Consider the following 22,008-nt stretch of genomic DNA (forward strand, 5'->3'; position numbering starts at 1 on the left):
GAATTGGCAGGATGGACAATGAGCTAAGGGTGACAGCTCCCTGGGAGGATGCACAATGGGTCAATTGTGGCCTAAGTGCTGTGAAACTTAACTCGCCCTCCCTACTCCACAGATACAGAGATATATATATATATATATATATATATATATATATATATATATATATATTTATGTATATATATATATATATATATATATATTTATATATATATATATATATATATATATATATATATATATATATATATATATCTGTATACATATATTTGTAAAGCAAAAATAACAGTTAAAAAAAGACTGGACCTTTTGAATGTTAAGAGATACTCAACGTCGGGATTTCAGAAGGTGTATGAAAAAAAAGCAGCCATGATTGCAAATAGTTTCGTATGTTATATTTTTTATGGTAACTGAAATGGACAAAGACAAGAAATACGTGATAAAAAATGCCAGATACAAAGTGAAAAAGGAAAAGACATAATCCTGCCCATACAATTTAAATATACCTAACGATTTCTTTAACATTATAACTGCATAAAACAAATAAAATGTAGGTATAACTTTATATTCTAAATAATACTTTTTTAAAGTTTACTAATTTAATAATAAAAGTTTTACATTAAGCAACAGAAAAAGTGATCTCAATTACCAATTTTCAATAAAATGATAGTAATTTCAAAATTATTCAAATAATTGGACAACATCCTAGCCAACCATCGAATATCTAAGTTAATCTAGTTATCTTAGCTTTATTAATGGAAGCACCTTCAGAAATACCTCGAGTATAAATACGGCATAGCCAAAGAGAAATTCCCTTTCTTTATAGTCATCTACCATTAGGTACATTTATTAAAGGTGGAATACAACAGGTCTTAAAGGAAATTAATAGGCTGTTATTTATTAATGTCAGGTTTAAATAATTCTTTGATTTTGATAAAAACAAAATTGGAAATATAAGTGAATTCATATAACTTTTAATTTAAATTAACAATAATCGGATAGATTAAGTAAAATAACAAATAACTACAAAATAAATAGTTAATTTCGAAATAAAAAACAATGTTAATAATATTTTTGTAATGTTCTACTTCTCGCCATCTATCAACAACTAGCAAAACCTGCGTGAAAATACACTCTCTACTACGCATGTGTAAAATGCGATATAAAATTTTTGTATTGATTTACAAGGAACATCTCATTCAAGTAAATGGTAATTCTGTAATTATATACGCCACGTAGCAATCGAGTGATAGATTAACCAACTGCAGTTCGCTAGTCGTTCGCATGTACACAAAAAAACTTTTATCATAGGAATAAAAAAAAGAATGGGCACCATAGAATTGTGGTAAAATAATTAAGGAAAATATTTTGTCAGATCAGATCAGACACAAGAAAATATCAAAGAACTTCAAGTAAAACTATTATAATTATAATAAGAGATTTAAAAATTTTAATAGATTTTATATTCAATATCAAAATAAATATAGTCTAAATATTAAAATAAGATATTATTTCAAGCAAAGTTTTTGTTGTACCCAAAAATTATTTTTAAAATTCTTAAGTTAAAAACAGACGAATTCGAAACAGAAGTTAATATTTTTACCAAATTTAAACTAAACAATATTTAGTAAAAATATAAAAAAATTTAAAGTAAAACTTAGTTTATCTTGAATAAAGACGAAATAGCAAACAAGCTCATACAATATGTAAATTATTAAAAGTAATATTTTAATAGGATATCAACATTATAAAGAATGCTTCAAGAGTCTAGGATATGAATTATGATCTCTCTCTCTTTGAGAAACTAAAGAAAAACTATTATTTTTTACAATAAAGTACAACCAGCATATATAACATGGACGAGTGTGGTGTAAAAACTTAATCTTCTAAGCCAACAAGGCTCAAGTTCTGCTAAGAGAGGTGAACTGACCACAATAATTGGTTGCATCAATGGCGCTGGAAGTTTTATTTCGCCAGCCTTCATTTTCGGAAAGTTAAAGAAAGTAGGAGGGAGAATGTTGAACTCTGGTAGCGCCGCTTGGTGCAGTTATTCTGGGTGGATCAATGTAGACGTTTTTCATGAATGGCTGAAGTTCTTTTATTATTATATATTATTATAACTATTAAAATAGTTCGGCCTTTCAAACAGTACCCTGTGTTTTTAATTTTGAATAACCACAGTTCTCATTTAAATTTGAACCCTTATTATTCTTGCCAGAGAAAACGGCGTGACCATGTTATCTGTTCTACCACACCACGCATGAACTTTAACCACTTGATGTGATGGTGTTCAGATGGTTTAAGATCGTTTGAAATTACAGTGTACACTTTTCAGAGGAATTTTTCAAGGTCGGAAAATAATCCAACATGACATACCCGGTTTGGTGAAAATTGTTTTGAAACGAGTTTCATCTCTCAAAATATCACCTCTGGGTTTTAAAACTGTAGCGTTTGCCCATTAAACTCAAAAGTATTCTCTGATCTGGACTTCAAAAAAATTCCCTTGAATACGTATCATCTACATATCTAGGCATCACATTATCTAGCTACGGAAAGCTCGAAACCGAAGTGAAAGATCATGTGAATAGAGCAAACAGAGCCGCAGGCTGCCTAAACGAAACAATATGGAGAAATAAAATATCGGGAAAGAAACGGAAGGCAGAATTTACAAAACAGTCATCAGACAAATAATAACATACGCGGTAGAAACAAGACCTGACACAGAGAGAACAAAAAGGATGTTAGAAACAGCAGAGATGAAAACACTTAGAAAAATTGATGGTAGGACACTATGGGATAAAGCTAGACGTACAGATATACGACATAGATGCAAGGTGGAGAACGTCAAAAACTGGGTAAGAAATAGAAGAGTAGAATGGAACGATCATATAAGCCGAATGACAACAAATAGAGTAGTAAAGACTGCAAGAGACGGTTCCCCAATAGGAAGACGATCAGTAGGAAGACCACGCAAACGATAGAATGAAAACTTACTGGAGGCACATCGAAAAACAGACAAAGTCATGTCTATATAAAAAGATGAAGAAGAAAAATACCTATCAGAATAAGGAAAAAACATAATTGCATCCTACTAAAATACATACAAGGCATAGTAAAAAGTTCACCGCCGCCCTCTCGCAGTAGAGATTAGCTAGAACTATCTCCAATCATGTAAAAAAATTGCCACAGGCATCTTAAAGCGAGGACATTTTCCAGTGCCTCATAAGAAAATCTTAACTTTTCCTAGAGTTAAAAGATCTACTGAACTTAAATGCCGGACCAGATGCCAAAAATTATAAGCCCACTACAAACACTAGTAAATTGACTAATGTTTGTATTTTGAGAACGATTTTCGAAGTGGAAATTGAAACGTCAATAAACGTAATTTAACCTTTAGTTTAAATAGTAATTACTTTAAAATACTACAAGAAAATAGCTTCAGAAAAATAAACAGAAGCAATCATACGCCATAAGGAATAATATATAGACAACAACTGAAATGTATGTCATCCGAATGTTATGACCGACGCTACGCTGCAGATTCAAGAAGTGAAACGACACTACTAAAACTACTTAAATATAAATCAAATTTAAATCTTAAAAAAACATGAAAGAAAAAAAAAACATAAAATTAGTAACTGCAACATAGAACGGAATAGAAAGCGTAATATAAAATAGGTACTAAAATTGAGAAAACAATAAAATTGCAAGAAACAAAATAGTAACTAGAAAATAAGATAGCATAAGCTCAGACAAGTAATCAATCGAAAGAAGAAAGTGTATCTAAAAGAGATAGACAGAATAATAATATTCCAACTTTATGAGAGACAAGAGGTTAAACAAAAAATATTCCTAGATAAAAGTAGAAAAAGAAAAAGAAACTTTATTCATTCTCTCAATTTGTTTATAATTAAATAATATCACAACATCCATTGACCACCAACTATCTATGAAATTAGCAGCATAAAAATATATATGCTATGAATAGAGCAAGTATTTGACTTATCTTAGTTATTAGAAAAAGTTAATTAAACATTCGAGGTTGGTAAAAACTTATTCTAAAATTATTCCATTTTCCAAGAAAATATATTTATTAGTATAGTACCGATAAAAAGGAAACTAAAAGAACCTTTCGCTACATTTATTATTTCCTAATAATACTTATGGTTTTATACTTACGCTTAGCATAACAATTATATCATTACATTTGTACCTATATTAAAAATAAATTTTTCTTGGAAACATGGCTAGTACAAAATTAAGTATATTTAACATCATAATAGTTTCTAAAATGTGGGAGGCATTTAGGAAGTCAATAAGGGTATATTTCAATTAAATCGAAAAAGAAGAAACGATCAATTTGTTGAAATCTCTTCGTGGTTATATAGATAAGAATAAAAAAAATAGGAGCCACCAAATTTTAAACGTGCAATAGATCTGTATAAAAAAATAATAGACAGTAGTTGATAGTTAACTTATTAACTTCTTAAGTAGTATACTTATTCATAGCAATAGTTGGAGCAAACTATTAAGTGGTTCATTTATTTAGCGTAAAACAAACTCAGGTCACATTTTTTTTTAATATCTTTTGCTACTTAATATTTTTTTGCGAAAATCTACTTTTGAGTAATGTTTCTTTCATAATTTATATAGCAATTACCAATAATAAAATTAATATAGATTATATACCTTATTATTATGAATTAAACATAAACATTGAATTTTTTTGGACTAAAAACTTTTATACAAAAACTAACAAAATTATACTAGAAATATTAAAAAAAACGCTAATCTGACTAAATAATTTTTTTCCAACTTATTTATGTCTGTCTGGTAAAAAAGGAATAAAAAATTAGGAATTTTAGTCAAAAAGTCTAGGGTATTTTGTACCTTGAAATTAGTTAAAGACTTATTCCGTCGCAGTCGCACAACTGCAAAAATTTCATAACATCAACGCTATGATTCTTACAGACGCTCTTCATACATACTGAGCACATTTGTTTGTTGTTGTTAAAACACATGTGACATCGCCGTCTTTTCTTATCATGGAGATTATCTTTTCTGGGCTGTTCTGTAGGTAGTTCAATAAAACGCCGTATCATACTTCGTAGATCAATCGGAATATTTCTAATTTCAGTCCTTATTTAAATGTGGTCCTTGATAAGTTCTCTTCCCAAGGTAATAATCTATTGTTTGTCCATTGTGTTATTAGTATTTTCTGCACTATTATAAATAACGTGAGAATTTACAACCATATCTATCATTGCATAAAATGTCATTAGTGGCCAATGCCCAAGGACACTAAACACAGATGTAGTCAACCGTTCTTGGTCAATGACTACTTCTACGACCTGCATTATAACATGCGCATTTTTGGTCTAAACTGTCAACCCCCCTTTTGTTAAATTATAAAAACTTCGGGATAATAATTTCGGGAACTTTTTATCATTATTTTCAATTGTATCTGTATGGTGTAGCGAAGACAGCATTATGACACATTTACGAATTTTCGGCACATATGGTAGAAATGTTAGATCTCTTGTAAATCCTAAAGTTGTTAAAAAAACGGGCCGGTCTTTATCAGACAAAAATACAGTAGGAATTTCTTTTTTGTTTTTTTTGCACGGTTCCTGTACACGTTAGTCCACATTGTTTCAATTTATTGGCCAATTTAACTTATGAAAACCGTTAAGTGTGAGAATTGATAGTTTTTTTGGATTAGGAGAATTATCTTTTCCACCATATATAAACTCATACAATAAATAATTTGTTTTGGCATCACACAAACACATTATCTTTATGCCATATTTATTGTGTTTATTTGGCATATTATACAACTTATATCGAAATATTCTTTTAAAGCCTACAAGCATTTCACCAATAGTCATTAACTGACCACAGCCATAATTTAATTGGGAGTTGACATTCATAAGGTTTTAACATATCTAAAATAGCGGCAAGTTTATCTCCATTCTGGGCTCGTTCATTTCTTGTGATACTATTATCAAAGAGCAATGCACCGCATAAAAAGTTTCAGTGCCATAGGGACGCAAAAAATGTCGCGACCCGTTAGATCTCTTTCCCATAACGAGCCCATTCAAGTCTCTATCACCGTAAGGCATTCTGAAATCGGTGCTTGTTTCATTCGTATGTTCTACTATAAGATAAAGCCTATGATTGTCAAATATCAAAGTCCTTGTTTGTACTTGTTTAGTTGGTTTATTCCTGTATGCATCATATATCACAGCGGGTATGCATGCTATGATTAAATGTTCTGCTTGAGTTTTTCGCAAGCTGGAGGTATTTTTACCCACTTGTATTTATTCTTTTTAAAAAATACTGCCCCCTATTTTGAATTCTCCCTTTTTATAACTTTTAACCGTATTTGATTGTTTTTAAACAATTTTTTTTCAGTTTGCTCATTATCTGATGCCTTTAACATTAAATCACTGTCATGATTACTAAACTCACTTTCAATAGACAAATAATCACTAATATAATCGTCTAAAGCCTCTTGTTCCAGTTCATTTTACGTAAGAGGTCTGTTGCTGCAGTCCATTATTTAAAACAGTAGAACAAAAAATAAGATCACTAAATGTGTAAATCATGTAGAAAATAGGATATTTCATAGCTGGTCAATGCCGTGTGTCGATTACAATATTAATAAATTGTTAAACTACATCTTTTTGACTCAATATTGACTCATCATACCAGTTGAGGGTTAACTATGATAGGTATCATTGTGCGATAAGATTGGGAAAATATAATACTAACCCTTCACTATCCTTTGGATTGTTGAATTACGTGATATTCGTAAGGAATGGTTTGTAAAACATAAAGATACTAGTATGGATGCTTGTTGCTGATAGTATTTCGTAAACTTGTATACATAGATTGAACTTTAAACTCTGAGGTCCTCACGAGTACGTGCCTTCTGGAGGTCGAGTATTCAGGACGCTCTCATACCTAATTTTGTACCTAATAATCTCCAACACCTATTTTTGTTATACAAAAAATGTTTGTTAGGTTACGGATTCTAGTTAATGATTAGGTTTTCATATTTTTAAGATTTTACATAGATGTCCTCTCTCATTATCCAGTACCTATTGTTTTCATTTAAGTACGTTACAAAACCAGGTTTTATAAGTGTTGCTGAGCCATTTCTCTTAAATGCCTGCTTCGTCCTGTTAAGTCCGGCTCTGTTACGCTGTTACGGGTTTTACTAAGAAGACATCCAAATTTAACTTTTTGGTAATTGGACTGCCAAATAAGTAACTGTTGAGTATAAAAACAGGCTTTCTACATATAGTGTTTAGCGAGTATTATCTTTGCCTCTATTTCACATGCCTCTTAAGTGCCTGGCATGGTAAAGGTTTTTGATACTCTCTATTTTGAACACCATTCATTATCGTTTTTGGAGTTGATGTTTCGTTAATTAAAATACCGTTGGGTTTCTGTTTGAAAATACAGAATTAAAATTTTAGTCTACAGCGCTAAGGGCCGTGTTATTGCCAAAAAAAGTTATGAAGACATGATTCTGCATTTTAATCCGAATAGTTTCACCGCTGAAGTATAAATTAATTTCGGTTTAAAATGGTTTTTGATTAATCAGTATTACATAATTTCGGATCAAGAAGGTATGTCAAAAATAGTAAAAATGCCTACACCGAAAGTTTGTTTGCAATTAATCAAATGAGAGTAAAGTAACCACATCTAAATTCAAATTTAAATTCAAGGACAAAGTTTACGACAAACACTATGAGTCTTTCGTTGGAAAGCCTTATAGTATATCTTGTCTTGGGTATTTGAAAAAGTAATTTTGGTTCTATCCTATAATAAATATACTATATTGTATATTTGCATTATTCCTATTACTCAGAAACATGTCCAACAATTACCATCCCGATGGCTAATTTCAAACAAAATATACAAAATATAAGCTGTGATGGTATAAGGACATTTAAGATATGTTTTGAAAAAAAAATGTAACTAATATAATTTTGCTTTTATATTATATTTTTTTTATCTTATTATTTATGCTTGTACTTACAATTATTTTTAATATATTATATTATGAAACTTATAATTAAATTCTTTCTTTTTATAAAGTATAAGTTTAGAATTTTATCATGCATTCTTCCTATCCAACTATTGTTCGTGAGTTTTCTCTATCTTTAATAAATTATGGTCTGTCATTGATCGATGACTTTTGACATTTTAAAATTTATATGGTTGTTTGTGTGATATATATAATATCTATAGTAAACCGTTGTGCTGTTATATTTAATACCAATTTGATGACTTTTATTAACAACACAGGAAAAAAGAAGATACCGAATTTCAAATGATAAAGCGAATGAAAATAATACCGGTGATTTCAAGACATGAGGCTATCGAGGCGTTAAATAGGATGAAGAATCGTAAGACAGTAGGACCTGATAGAATACCTGTGAAGGTTTGGACGGCTCTAGGGGATGAAGGACTTGATATTTTATGGCAAATAATGAGTAGGATATAATATGAGGAAAAAAGGATTACTAATACTTGAAGAGAGAGCGAGAGAAAGAGAGAGAGAGAGAGAGAGAGAGAGAGAGAGAGAGAGAGAGAGAGAGAGAGAGAGTATGATGAGCATTGTTTAAAAATTTAGGTAACATTCAGGACTGTAAAAACTATAAAGGAATACAGTAAAGGCGCAAACAATAAAAATTTAGGAGAGTGAACTTTAAAGTGAAGTTTAAGAGGAGATACGTCATTAGGAGAAGAACCGTTTGGATTTATACCAGGAAGGAGAAAAACGGATACCTGTTTTCCTCCTTCCTTTTCTACCTTTAAGACAGTTGGTAGAGGAATACTGCGGAAAGAAAATAGAGCTACATTTCGTACTTTTGATGATATTGAGAAGTCACACGACACAGTGCTAGTCAGAGCTATGGAGATGTATCAGAGAGAAATGGGTTCCTGAGAAGTACATAAGGCTCTTAAGGGCTATTTATTGGCAAGAGTACACCTAAATAAGTACTGGTGTCAGATTAACCCAGTAAAAGTATTCCGGTGATGGTTAATTTACATCAAAGCTGTTCACTGAGTCCCTACCTGTTTAATCTTGTGACGGATGTAATAACAGAGAAGCTAAGAGAGCGCGCTCCTTGGTCAATGCTCTTTTCTGATCATATTGTGCTAGTAGATAAAAGAAATGTTGGAGGGTTACATAACGGAAAATGGGGCACTAGATTCAAAAATTGCCCATAAGATACAGGCTGGTTGGTTTAACTGAAAGCAAATAAGTTGGGTACTCTTCGATCGAAACATCGGGAAAAATGCTGAAAAAAAATTATACAAAGTTTCGGAAAAAGAAGATGAAGGTTGCTGAAATAAAAATATGTTATGGTGGATTTTGGGTAAGACTAGAAGGAACAGGATCAGGAAATTGATTAGACAAAGAGCCGGTGATGCAACAGTCACAAAAAAGATTTAAGATTACAACAAAGACTAAAATGGTTTGCTCATTTCAGACGTAGAAAATGTATAACGAAGGATAGAACAGAAGTCGATAAAAAGAGATGTAGAACCAAACCGAGGAGAAGATGGAAGAACTGTGTGGCAGAGTACTTGGGAGAGAAATGTCTAGGTGAAGAAGACATGATGGACAGAAATGAGTAAAAATGAGAGAAGAGTAAAGAACAGCGAACCTTGTTGAGCGGAAATGGAAAAAAATAAATGCTGAGGACGAAGAAGTAAAATTTAACTTTAAATATTACATTGATCTACACAATAATTATTATTAGTCACAAATTAGTTTTCAGTTTCAGTGTTTAAAATTGTATTATTAGTAATTGATTATAGACTATACAAAAATCTATGATATTTACCTAAAACTTAAAGTTCAGAGCGTATTTAAATGTTATGTGGCTGCCATTAAAAACGTAAAATTAAAACGTTATAATTTTTTGGTTAAAATTTTGAATTTTCAATTTTAATTAGTACTGCCACACAAGGAAATTTTAAAAATAAATAAGTCCTAGTTACTTATAAACGAACCACCTAGATAAATATTAAAGCAGCAGTAAGCAGAATAAATTTTAATACCAAAAAAACTTTTACTATTACTATACTAATAAAAAGAATTAACGTTGAATTTCCATTCGATTTTTTCCATTTTAACTTGATAATATACTTAGTTTTTTTATTTATTGCTAAAGACAATAAAAATTTTGACTTTTTCAAGTCCTCCAACATTTTTTAACTTAACAACTACTTAACATCCTAAAGTGAACCTACCTCAATATTGGAGTTATGCAGAGTTGATTGGTGTAGGTTATTCTTACAATATTTATTACAGTCATTTTCATGATTGTTTACATTTATCTACATACTTGTCTCACAAACCTTTACTTAAAAGAAAACATGTTTACTAATAAATTAATTTGTAAAAGGTATAAAACATATATTTGTCAACATACATTGCTAGTTTTAATTGCCTAATTTTCTTCCTTATTGTTTTTTTCATCTTCGTATAGGTTTAATGATGAAAAATAAACATACCGCATAAGAGAAAATGAAATATAACGTACCTGAGTGTAGAGGCCTTGCGTGGCAAATAGGTAATATCACGCTGTCATTATATTAAAGGGATATTAATTCGGAACAAAATTCCCTGTTATTGTCTAAATAGTTTAACACGGTCGAAGATTTCAGATTATTAATCAGATATATTTTCAGAGTTATTAATTTTCTTTAGTACATTACAAAATATAAACAAAAGTGTAATGCAGCATTACTTATAAACTATTTTATTTAAATACTTAGATAAAAGATAAATTATTATCTAAAGTCAAAAATAAATCTGACAATAAAAGATTTGAAATATTAAAATGAATGGATCTCAAATAACTAACGCCAAAAAAACAAATGTGCAGGGTTTAGTTTGAATTTAGAATGTATATCATGTTTGCCGCCTTTATTTCAATGTATTGATATACCTACACGTCATCACGGTATACATAAAATAATTGTATGCTAATGCACAACTCTCTAAAACTAAGCTTACAATTTTAGCAATATAATTACTAGCAATATATTTTAACAAGCCGTTCTTCATACAATATGTTTCAGACAGATTAAAAATGTGTTGACTTAAATGTATTTGTTTAAATATATTTTAGAGCTGTGTTTGTAAATAACAAAAAAAGTTTTAGAATACTAGTAACAGTGCAAACTAATCTTTGTCTAAACTATGGATTATAAATTTTCAATTTAAATGATAAAAAAGTGACAGTTATTTTCCGTTTTAAATTTCTTATTATTTTCAAGACAATTTACATTGTATGTAATTATAGATATGGCAACGTGCCTACGATCAAAATAGTAAATAAATCATAACAAAAAAGAGGTATTGGTGTAGTGAATTTAATAACAAGCAGTGGTAATACAGATATTTTAGTTAAAACTATAAAACCTTAAATGTACTTGTTATCCACAATTATTTTATCATTGGATCTTACGGTCAAAATTATCAAATTATCCAATGGACTATCAACGTCCAATTTGTTTTTGTAACTTTCTTGATTTAATAGCAACTTATACGAAAACGGGTAACTTAGGTGCTTATAAGGTTCCATATAGTTGGTGAACAAACTACTAAAAGATAAATCCGCACCTTATATTACTTTCCATTATATTTGACTCCTTAAGTACACTTAAAGCTTTACAGTAATTATATCCATTAAATGAAATATTAAGGCTAATAAAAAATTAACTGAATACTACTATCTACTACTAACTTAATACTACTATCAACAAAAAAACATAGGAACAACTTTTTTATAGGTGTTATAGCACGTGGGAATCAATGGAAATGAAGCAGTGGACCAACTTGCGTTTAAAGCTACACTAGATGAAAGCATCCCTGGGTCAAACATAGTAACAAAAACGACCATAAAATCTCTATCAAAAAACATATTACCAATGTATATCAGAATAACAGGAATTCGACATCCAACAAATTAAAAGATGTTAAAGGATGTTCAAGTACGTCGGCATCACCTAACTACTCCCATTCAAACTTAATGAGCAAGTAATAATAACTCGACTGCTATTAGGACATACTATACCAACCTATATCCACTTAATATATAAAGTACTTATCCCTTTCTGAAACAACTGCAAGATTCCAATCACAGTTAAACATATCATTAAAATTTACAATATTTAATATAATATATTTAACATATTATAACAGCAACAGTTGCTTCAACAAGTACTCACAGATACTTCGTCTAAGGACTAGCAACCCCAGTAGAGTCCTTCGTTGCTATGTGATCAATTCCTTTTGTAAATTAAACATCATAGTTTTAAATATTAAAATACACCACATATTTAGTGGCTTCAAACATGTACAGCCATGGTTATACTTAATTTAAGATAGCACTGATGATGAAATAGTTATTCTGAAAAAGTTCTGTGATGTAGCCCGATAGGTTTTTTATTATTATACCTTTTAAAGGAAATTTTTTGAATAAAATTTTTTGTGATACATGGTATACAGCCAACTACAGAATTTAGTTTCATAGTGGATTATAATGTGTGTTTGTACCAAAAAAATAGGTTTCCGATTAAAAAATCACGTGCATAAATGCATACCGAGTTTTCAAAATCGAATAGATTAATTAAAAAAGAAATATAAAAACGTTGATCATAATATTAGCCATTTTCTAATTCTTATAACCGACGTAAACGGCTCACATATTTTGTTTTAATTTCTATAATGCGAATGATAACAATGTGCAAAGATCCAGCGGACCCACTGAATAGTATAACACATGATTTTAACAAGAATGATCAATGCTTAAAGAATATTGGTCTACACTGTTTTAATATTCTATTATATCTATGCCAAAATAGTGTCAACACATTCAAAAGTACAATTTCTATTACATATAAAAATATCTATAAGAAAAGTAAATTTTTATTATATATTTTCTACCCAACTAGTATTTCAAAAATATTTTTCTGTCATCAGAAATCTAATATTGAATAATTTGAAAATGATTAAATTTTAACATTTCTTTTAAAATATCTGAAACCTAATGATATTTTTTCTATAAAAATATAATAAAAAAATAATATGGTTTTATTAAGCACATAATCTCATAAAATACGAAGAAAAAAATATATAAATAATATAAAGTGATACCAAGAAAAAGTATTTCAAATAAAATATTTATATTCAAATATTATTATATTTATATACCTAGTCTAGTCTAAAAAAGAAAACAATTGTTAACTAGTTAATTCATTAGTGACCTTTTTAATGTATTGTCTTGAATTTTAAAATAAATCTACAGCTAGTAATTTAAAAAGGAAATTACTGCCACTGGGTATTTTCCTACGTTATCAAATTTTGATAAACCATTTGACCATTGATGTTTTTTTAAACAGATTTCAAATAAAGTGGAATTTAAAAATATTCAAATGAACTTATTGATACATTTCTAGATACCTAAGAACAGTAGCAATACATCGTTCGACGAAATATTAAAATAAGTTAAAAAATGTTAGTAATCCCATGAAAGATGGTAATAAGAAGTCTATTAAAAAATATATTTCTGTTATTGTAATATATTTTCATTCATATATACTATTAGTATATTGTAAAAAATATCCGAAACATTCTAATACAGCGGACCTTATTCTATCTGGTAATTAGTCTTGTTATTTAATATTTTAGTTTGTTTTGCCTTATGATGATCGTCATCGTCGTTTAGACTCTTCGAATTATGGCTTCGCAATATACAATTGCATAATAATAATTAATGTATTATTAATATTCAGCAGAATTAGCAAGTAAATAAGCTGACATAATTTGAGTATTATATAATAAATAACAGTGGAAAATCTGAAAAACCAAATATCTACATACCAATAATAAAAACAGAAATAGGGAATTAAAAAAATCATGATCCCGGGTATTTGTAACTACAGATTTAATGTACATATACGATAGCGGATTCTAAACTAATATCTAAACTTTTATCTGATGATCTAAAATATTTTATGTTTTTATTTTATTTTATTTTATTTTTTGGCATTAGGAGCGGATCCATACAGCCAAGAAATATTTATGTTATTGTTTTATTATTTATCAACTAAAAATAAAAACGTTATAATGTATGATGTCAGTTTTGAAAAACTTATTTATTCTTAAAATACTTTTTATTAATGAAGATTACGCTAAATTAAGGTCTTTTGACAAGCGACGAAATTATAATTATACTCGTATCAACAGAAGATTAATGTGTGAACCCTTCTATGATACGGAGAATTAAACAGAAAACTGACAGCAATGAAAAAAGTAGTCAAAAGTGTGTCAAAAGACTTTGAATTCTAATAATATATTTATTGATTTGACTATCTAAGAAATTGACACTTAACATCAGCGTTATAAAACTTATTTCTGTTATTTAGAAATTATTTATTAAAATTAAGTCTGTGTAAATTTAGGAGTAATTTAGGAGTAAAGGAATGTTTCGATACTTTATTCTCGCAAAAATCAATGTTAACCACATTCCACCACGTAAGTTACAGAATACCTAATTGATACTAAAAGAGAGAAATTGTTACTTCTAAAAGTCGACTTTTGCTTAACCAAATTCACCTTAGTAACAGCAGGGTATTCTTGGGAATACGCTATACAAGACAGATAAAAGATTTCTCGTCGTGGCAAGGATCAAGATGACACCAGATCTTCCAACTTTTCTAAACATCTTACCGTTAAAATAAGTAGAAAAGGCAAAAAGTCATGATATTTGTTTTGTCATACAGTGTGCAATGCAAGATTATGTGTAAACCAGAATTAAAAATTAAAACAAGACTATGGATTAAGACTAACTTTAATAATTGGAAATTTATTAAATCATCATATAACTTAATTAAAAGTAATGGATGAAAGACTCTAATGAGATAATTGGAATTTTTACCATCAATCAATATAACGTTTGATTGATGCATAGTCGAAAATATCCATAATTAAGTATATCGTATAATATTTTGCTTAAATTTATTATGTTATTGTAATGTAATTATTATGTTTTAATGTAATAAAAAATATACTTGTTTTAAAATGTTTACAAGCGGCTTTATCTATTCATTATTTATGATATTTTCCTTTTTAGACTAAAGTTTTAAAGAAAATCTTTTACTCTTAGGTTAAAAATCTCACCAATGGAAAAGCTATGAAATTTTAAATTCTCCAGGTATAGTATATTGCTTAGAGAAAATTTTTATAAATATTTGTTATTTATTATGATAGCCTATATTAATCACTATCAGAATTTAAGCATTTTAGTTAAACTTTATTAAATAGTATATTTATTACTCGACTTGCTATGGTGTTTAATACTATTTAAGCTAGTACGGGTTGGGAAAAAAGTAAGTTGTACGTTGAGTATTTAATAAAGCTTTGATTTTATAGATTTTTTGCAAATTTATCAAAAATTTCATAACTTTTCCGAACATACGTTTCAATAAAAAAATAAACGCAACTGACATCCTAGAACAACAAGAAGGAGACCCGAGTTCGTCTCGAATCTCCCTTGTTGCGCCGGGACATCCCCATTTGTCATAAACTTTGATCCGAGCCTGTAGCTCCTCCACCCTTATTATCTCCGCTCGCACCGCCACCACTGGAAGATCCTCCCTCTCCACCCGAGCCCCTGCGAGCTCCTGCGCCAGATCCACGAAAGTCCAGCTTATACTAAACAGAAATACAAATATAAATTAACAAGAATAAGAAAAATAAATGGATGCAACTATTTTTTGATAGTTTGTGTTTACATATAAGAATATAGTCAACTCTTTCAGTTTGAAAGCATTTAATCTGCGGCATTTCATTTTACCAAGATCTATCTATATAAACAACAGTCTATCATGGTAGGTAATGGAAATATATTTATTATGTCTATCTATTTTATATCTTCTATGATAAGATACCGGTATATAAAAAATTGCTAATTCAGTTTTTATATGATTGATATACTTGGTGAAAATTTTGATGTAAGCTTCAAAAATATTTATAACAATTGTGTTGTTTTTTATAGCGATCTGCTATTTTGCAATGCAATATTGTTTTATTGTGATAGGTTATTTGTAAGTTTTTCCTTAATATAATACAGTTATTATTCTTTAATGGTGACAATTATTATATGGATTTTAGTTGTTTATTGAGTGGTCAGACCTGTGGAACGGTGGTTAAGGTTTTAGCTGGAACACGGTTAATCCGGCACTACCCTGGAGTTTCCTGGCCTAATATCCTACTCGGCCGAAAGACGCCATGGTGTCTTGCTCCGTGATGTTAGATCTCTAAAAAGAGATCCCCCACCGCTGCTTGCCAGAATTCAATGGATACCTTCTTAGGCTTTTACTGAAATCTGGCAATAGAGCAATTAAAGAAAAATATGTGACAAAAATATATATTTTTGCAAAAGACCGGATGATAAAGGAATCCGGAAGCAGAAGAATATTTAGTAAAGCTGATAATACGATTATAATAGCATTCATGATATTCAATATCCAAAATTAGACAGATAAGGAAAAAAATATTTTTAGGTTCGCAGTTTCATGTTGCTCCTACAAGTTTCTTCTTCTGCACCTAGTCGATATGTTCCCTATTTTTACAATTACTATTACTACGAAAAATAACGTAAATATCGTGTGTTCTTCTAGTGGAATTCTCATGCGCTCTTGTGCGTTCTCAAGCAGAGGAATCTTAAACACGATGATAAAGAGCAACTTTTTTTAACTCTTGTGTTATTCTTAATATTTCGTTAATTTTATTTTCATTTTTGTAGAGAAATAGGACAAAAATCACAATAACTGATAGTTTTGTACTATTTCTGTATAGTTCTTATAAGCAAAAATCCGGATTTCTCTTCAGCATGTTTGACTCTTAATATGTATTTCTATATAATTTGCGATAATTACCTGCTAATATTAACCGATTCCTTAATAAATAGTTTCCTAAGCAATAAATTTGGCGAAAAGGTTTAATTAAATGGTCAGTAAGATCCCCATCCCCAGAGACTGTGTTTACGATCAAACGCGTAAAATTGCAATATCTGGGACACGTTATGAGAAATCAGCACCGTTACTCCCTGCTGCAGTCTATATTGCAAGGTAAAGTCAAAGGTAAGCGAGGACCCGGTAGAAGGATAATATCATGGCTGCGGAATTTAAGAACATGGTTTAAGAAAACCTCAACGGAGCTGTTTCGAGCCGCAGCGAGCAAGGTCATGATTGCCAATATGATTTCCAACATCCGAAACGGATAGGAACTAGAAGAAGAAGATCCCTATGACATCTTCCTATAGGTTTATTTAAAAAGCCGAATCTTAAATAACATTTCTGCTTAATTGGAAGGAGAAATAGTACATGAATGTAGTCCAGTAATGCTTAAATGCGTGAAGATATTCATCGTTATTTTGAACAGCGACATTATAATTATTGTAAAAACGTTGATGGATATCATTTTAAGCATTTAGTTAAATAATAATAGCCTGTAACCTGTTATGTAAACTGTTTTAAATTATGAATTTATTATTCAATTATCAATAATAAAATACCCGTCCAATGATGTGTCACACATGGAATATTCTTTATTTAAAATTAAAGTTTTATGGTACTAAAAAGAAGGGAGTTGACAAATGACAAATATTTATATCGTTAGATGTCCCCTTTAGAATAAAAATCGACTTGTTAAAATCGAGCAATTTTAAAAAATTTGATAAACAATGCCAAACATCAGATGAACGCTTTTGAGTGACCAACCCGGTATGTTATTTAATGGTTGACTATATTCTCCAATTTGATTTAGTAGTTAATTATTAATTGATTAATTAATTAAGACTTGGTGATATTGGCACTAACTTTGAAATTAAACAGAATTTTAATAATGCTAGGTATATCTATTATTTGAGCAAATCTCATTTAGGTACGTTCATTTGTGTATGAGATAAATATACTAAGAATAGTAATAGTCTACATAATGCGAGATTTCGTGCCCTTTTCTGATATTACTTTTTGTGTGAAAAGTGCCGGTTTATCAAAGAATTCCACATTACATAATTGACAGTTAGCTTCATCAATAAACTTCTAAACAGTAAGATATACCTATTTAGTCTTGTACTTTGTCGTTTGTTCAAAATAGTAGGTAACAAGATGTTAATAATTATAATTAAACTGCTGCAGGTGTTATAAAAAATAAAATTAAATGATCAACATCCTTGAGTATTTCTTAAAAATATTCTTTTGTATAAACCTAAGAAAAAACTGAAAATGAATGTTTTTGTATAATAATAAATTGTTTAATTTTTTAAATATTTTGTTTATTGTATACTCACTGTATAAAATTTGTTAAAATTGAAGGCTTATGAGAAGTACTTAATTTAATTCATTTACGTCATTTAACCACCATTTTAACTGATTAAGGATTTAATTAAAAACCCAAGTAAAAAGTACAAACAATTAAAGAAATTTAATGATAAATTTTGTTACTGTAGATTTGAAGCAGCAATTGGCATATTTAGTTATGTATAAATCAAATAGTAAACCCGTTGAAATGAAGCAGTTAAATTTACGGTACCTATTGGTTAATTTAAAAATATACTTTGCAAGCAATTGATATATAATATATATATATATATATATATATATATATATATATATATATATATATATATATATATAAAGGTCCCCAGAAAACAACTATGGAACACGATGAAGGAAATCGGAATAACTCAGAGGTTAATAGAAGCCGTAAAAAACCTTTACAACAACAACAAGGTAAGAGTTAAAACCGGCAATAAATACTCCAACGAATTTAAGACCACAAAAGGCTTATTATAGGGATGCTCTACATCTTCGACACTGTTCAAGATATTCCTCGAACAAGATAATTCAATACAACATTCATCTTAATAACAACTAACCTTAATAATTCATCAAAGAAATATCATTCTTCTAACGTTTCTTTTATTGTTATTTTTATTTTTACATTTGAAATAATTTTAATTTTTTATCGTATAGCTGTAACGAACGTGCTTAAGACAATTTAATCTTGACATTCAATATTTCAAATACTTCAATGTCAGTTTTTATTTGCGAAATCTTTTAAATTCTGTAAGTGTTTTAAAATGTATTTGTACGCCATTTTTTGTAATGTTTAAATTGTTTTAGTTTACTCCTGAAAAAGCTATTAAATAAATGGCGAAATATTGAGTATCTCAGAAAAAAGAAAGATTTTCATTACAGACCACTTTACCCCATAAATCTAAAAAATTTATAATTCTAACGTATTTATATATATACTCTTGTAAATTTTTATTCCAAGCTTCGGACATTGGTTATGTCCTTCATCAGGGAGAAACTTAATGAGGTTGTAACATCAATGATGTTATGTAATGTTGATACAATTTATCACAGTCTCTCATCTTTGTTCAATATAAAAAACCTATTTCTACGTTTAAAATTCAAAAATTACTTTACATCCACAACACTTAATTATTCTAAACACATTCATGCCATTATTATTCTTAAGAAAGAATTAAGAAAGATTAAGAAGAATAATGGCATGAATGTGTTTAGAATAATTAAGTGTTGTAGATGTAAAGTAATTTTTGAATTTTATACGTAGAAATAGGTTTTTTATATTGAACAAAGATGACAGACTGTGATAAATTTTATCAACATTACATAACATCATTGATGATACAACATCATTAAGTTTCTCCCTGATGAAGGACATATCCAATGTCCGAAAGCTTGGAATAAAAATTTACAAGAGTACGCGTTTCATTTTTTATTGCTGCAAACCTAATATTTAATGTTTACTTCCTTACTGATATTGCATACAAACTAAATCAATAATGGTAAGAAAAAATTAATTATCAAAATATGATACTATTCACTAAAATAATAATAATAAATCATGTATATATAAAAATAGTATATTAAAGCATAAGCATAGAAATAGAGCAAGTGTTTTAAAGACCAGGTATCCACGAATACTTTATGATATATTTTTATTGGTATGCTTTGAAATCATGTATTATTACTACGAAAAAATTAAATAAGAGCTAATAACGTAAAATAGTTGAATTAGTTATGTACATCAGTATACCTTTCGTTGTTATGTTAATAAGAGAAACAAAGATTAATGGGCAATCTGTCAAATAAGAATAATTGTTATTACTGGTTGTATATTGCTTAAAAATGAGTTCCAACATTGATTACTTAAATAGTAAAGCAGAATCGCGGTTAATACCGTAAAAATCAGAAGACCTTTATACAATAGGATAAGACAAGTTCATAACATGGATCGAAGGACAAAAGCTAACAAGTACAGATGAACAAGTTGTGCTTACTGCTTACTTTCAGAAAATGTCGGAACAGTACAAGCCGCCGACTATGTGGGCTATCCATATGAAATTGCAAAGTATGTTAAGGATAAATAATGAGGTCGATTTAAAATCATTTGTGAAAGTGCATGCATTCATGAAGGCAATTAGCAAGAATGACGAGGCCACGAATGCGTATGTATTCAAGGAAGACGATTTGCGAAGGTTTTTTACAGATGCTTCCAGAAGATGTAAAGTGTGCGATTTATGCTTATATGACATCAAGGAGGAAGGAAGCGTATTGCTTATTACTATCCGACCATCTGAGGCTGTGATGGCTCGTTGTTTTACAGTTGTTGATAGCTGTGCAATTAATTAAATGCGTTTGGTGAAGAAATATTTACTATTGCGCCGCAAAAATGAAAGTACAGATCGAGTTTTCTTACGGCATGATAAAGGGAAGTGCACTAATCAAGTAGTTGGTTTTAACACATTTGGACCATGGACTCTGCAAATTGCACGTAATCTTAAATTGGACGGTACTGAGAAATACAAGGGGCATGCGTTTCGACGTAGGTTCGCTACAATTTTGGCTGACAGTGGCATGACAATAGATCAAATTCAACGACAAGTAGGATGGAAATTGGCAGCTGTGGCGACTGGTTACGTTAAAGAGAGTCTAACCAATAAAAATAATATTTCAAATATTATTGGGAGAGTAACTTTGGGAGTTTAATTTGAACAGCATTTTCTCTGAGTTAAAAAACGGAAGTATAATTATTTCAAAGAATACCATCTGTAGTTTTCACATTTATTTTAAAGATTGAGATTTTCAAATATTTGAATAAAGATTTTAAAACGTAGGTTAGTAATATTTTATTTATTTGACGTTACAAGATATGTAATCCTGTCAGGCCAGATAAATATTCAAAACTGTTGATATTGTCATGGTAACATAGTATCACACACATGGTAAGACACGCGCGCTTTTAAAAGTTGAGTTTAAACACGCTAAGGCGTACCTTAAATAAACATAACTGGGGTACCAATAACAAAATTTTGTATTTTACTTCGCATCCAAACTATTCAAAACTTTAGTTTATACCTCAAAATGATCAGATCTTTTACTTTTCAGTTTACACATACATATGTAAACATCATTTAGTAGGTCACTTATTACCATAGCATATACCAATATAGCAATGTACTTGTACAATAGGAAAATAGGGAGATTATTATTCAATGTCCGAGCAAGGGATGGCGCTACAAGTCTCGCCGTAGTAGTATGTACTAGGATGCCATCAGCATCAGATTTTTATTCTTGGGTACATTTTACCCCAAATTTAACTAATTTAGTACATGTTTCGTCTTAAGTTACGCGGGTACATTTTAAGATATATCGCTTTAAATTTAATACTATTTTATGTAACAAAAAAAACACTGAAAACTTTCTTTTCAAAACATGCACAAAATTAATTTTAAATTCTTATCGCTATAGCTGTTTCGGCTGATTGCCTTTCTCAAGTGAACTGTTTTTGGCATGGGTTTACACTTTATAGTCTCGAAAGAAATAGGTTGAGGAGGGGAGAACTGTTTGTCTCAAGCTGGTCATTCAGAATTATAT

General features: G+C 29.6%; 1 protein-coding gene across 1 annotated transcript in view; it reads right to left on the minus strand.

Moving 5' to 3' along the window:
* Window positions 1-240: 240 nt before the first annotated feature.
* The window catches only part of alpha-Catr (alpha-catenin related), a 233,368-nt gene continuing 211,600 nt past the window's right edge, over window positions 241-22,008 (minus strand). Inside the window, exon 12 of the mRNA XM_072536256.1 lies at window positions 241-15,748. Within this exon, the coding sequence (XP_072392357.1) occupies window positions 15,614-15,748 (135 nt within the window). The 3' untranslated portion in view covers window positions 241-15,613. The remainder of the gene's footprint in view (window positions 15,749-22,008) is intronic.

Source organism: Diabrotica undecimpunctata, chromosome 6 (assembly GCF_040954645.1).
Source record: "Diabrotica undecimpunctata isolate CICGRU chromosome 6, icDiaUnde3, whole genome shotgun sequence".
NCBI classification, from domain to species: Eukaryota; Metazoa; Arthropoda; class Insecta; order Coleoptera; family Chrysomelidae; genus Diabrotica; species Diabrotica undecimpunctata.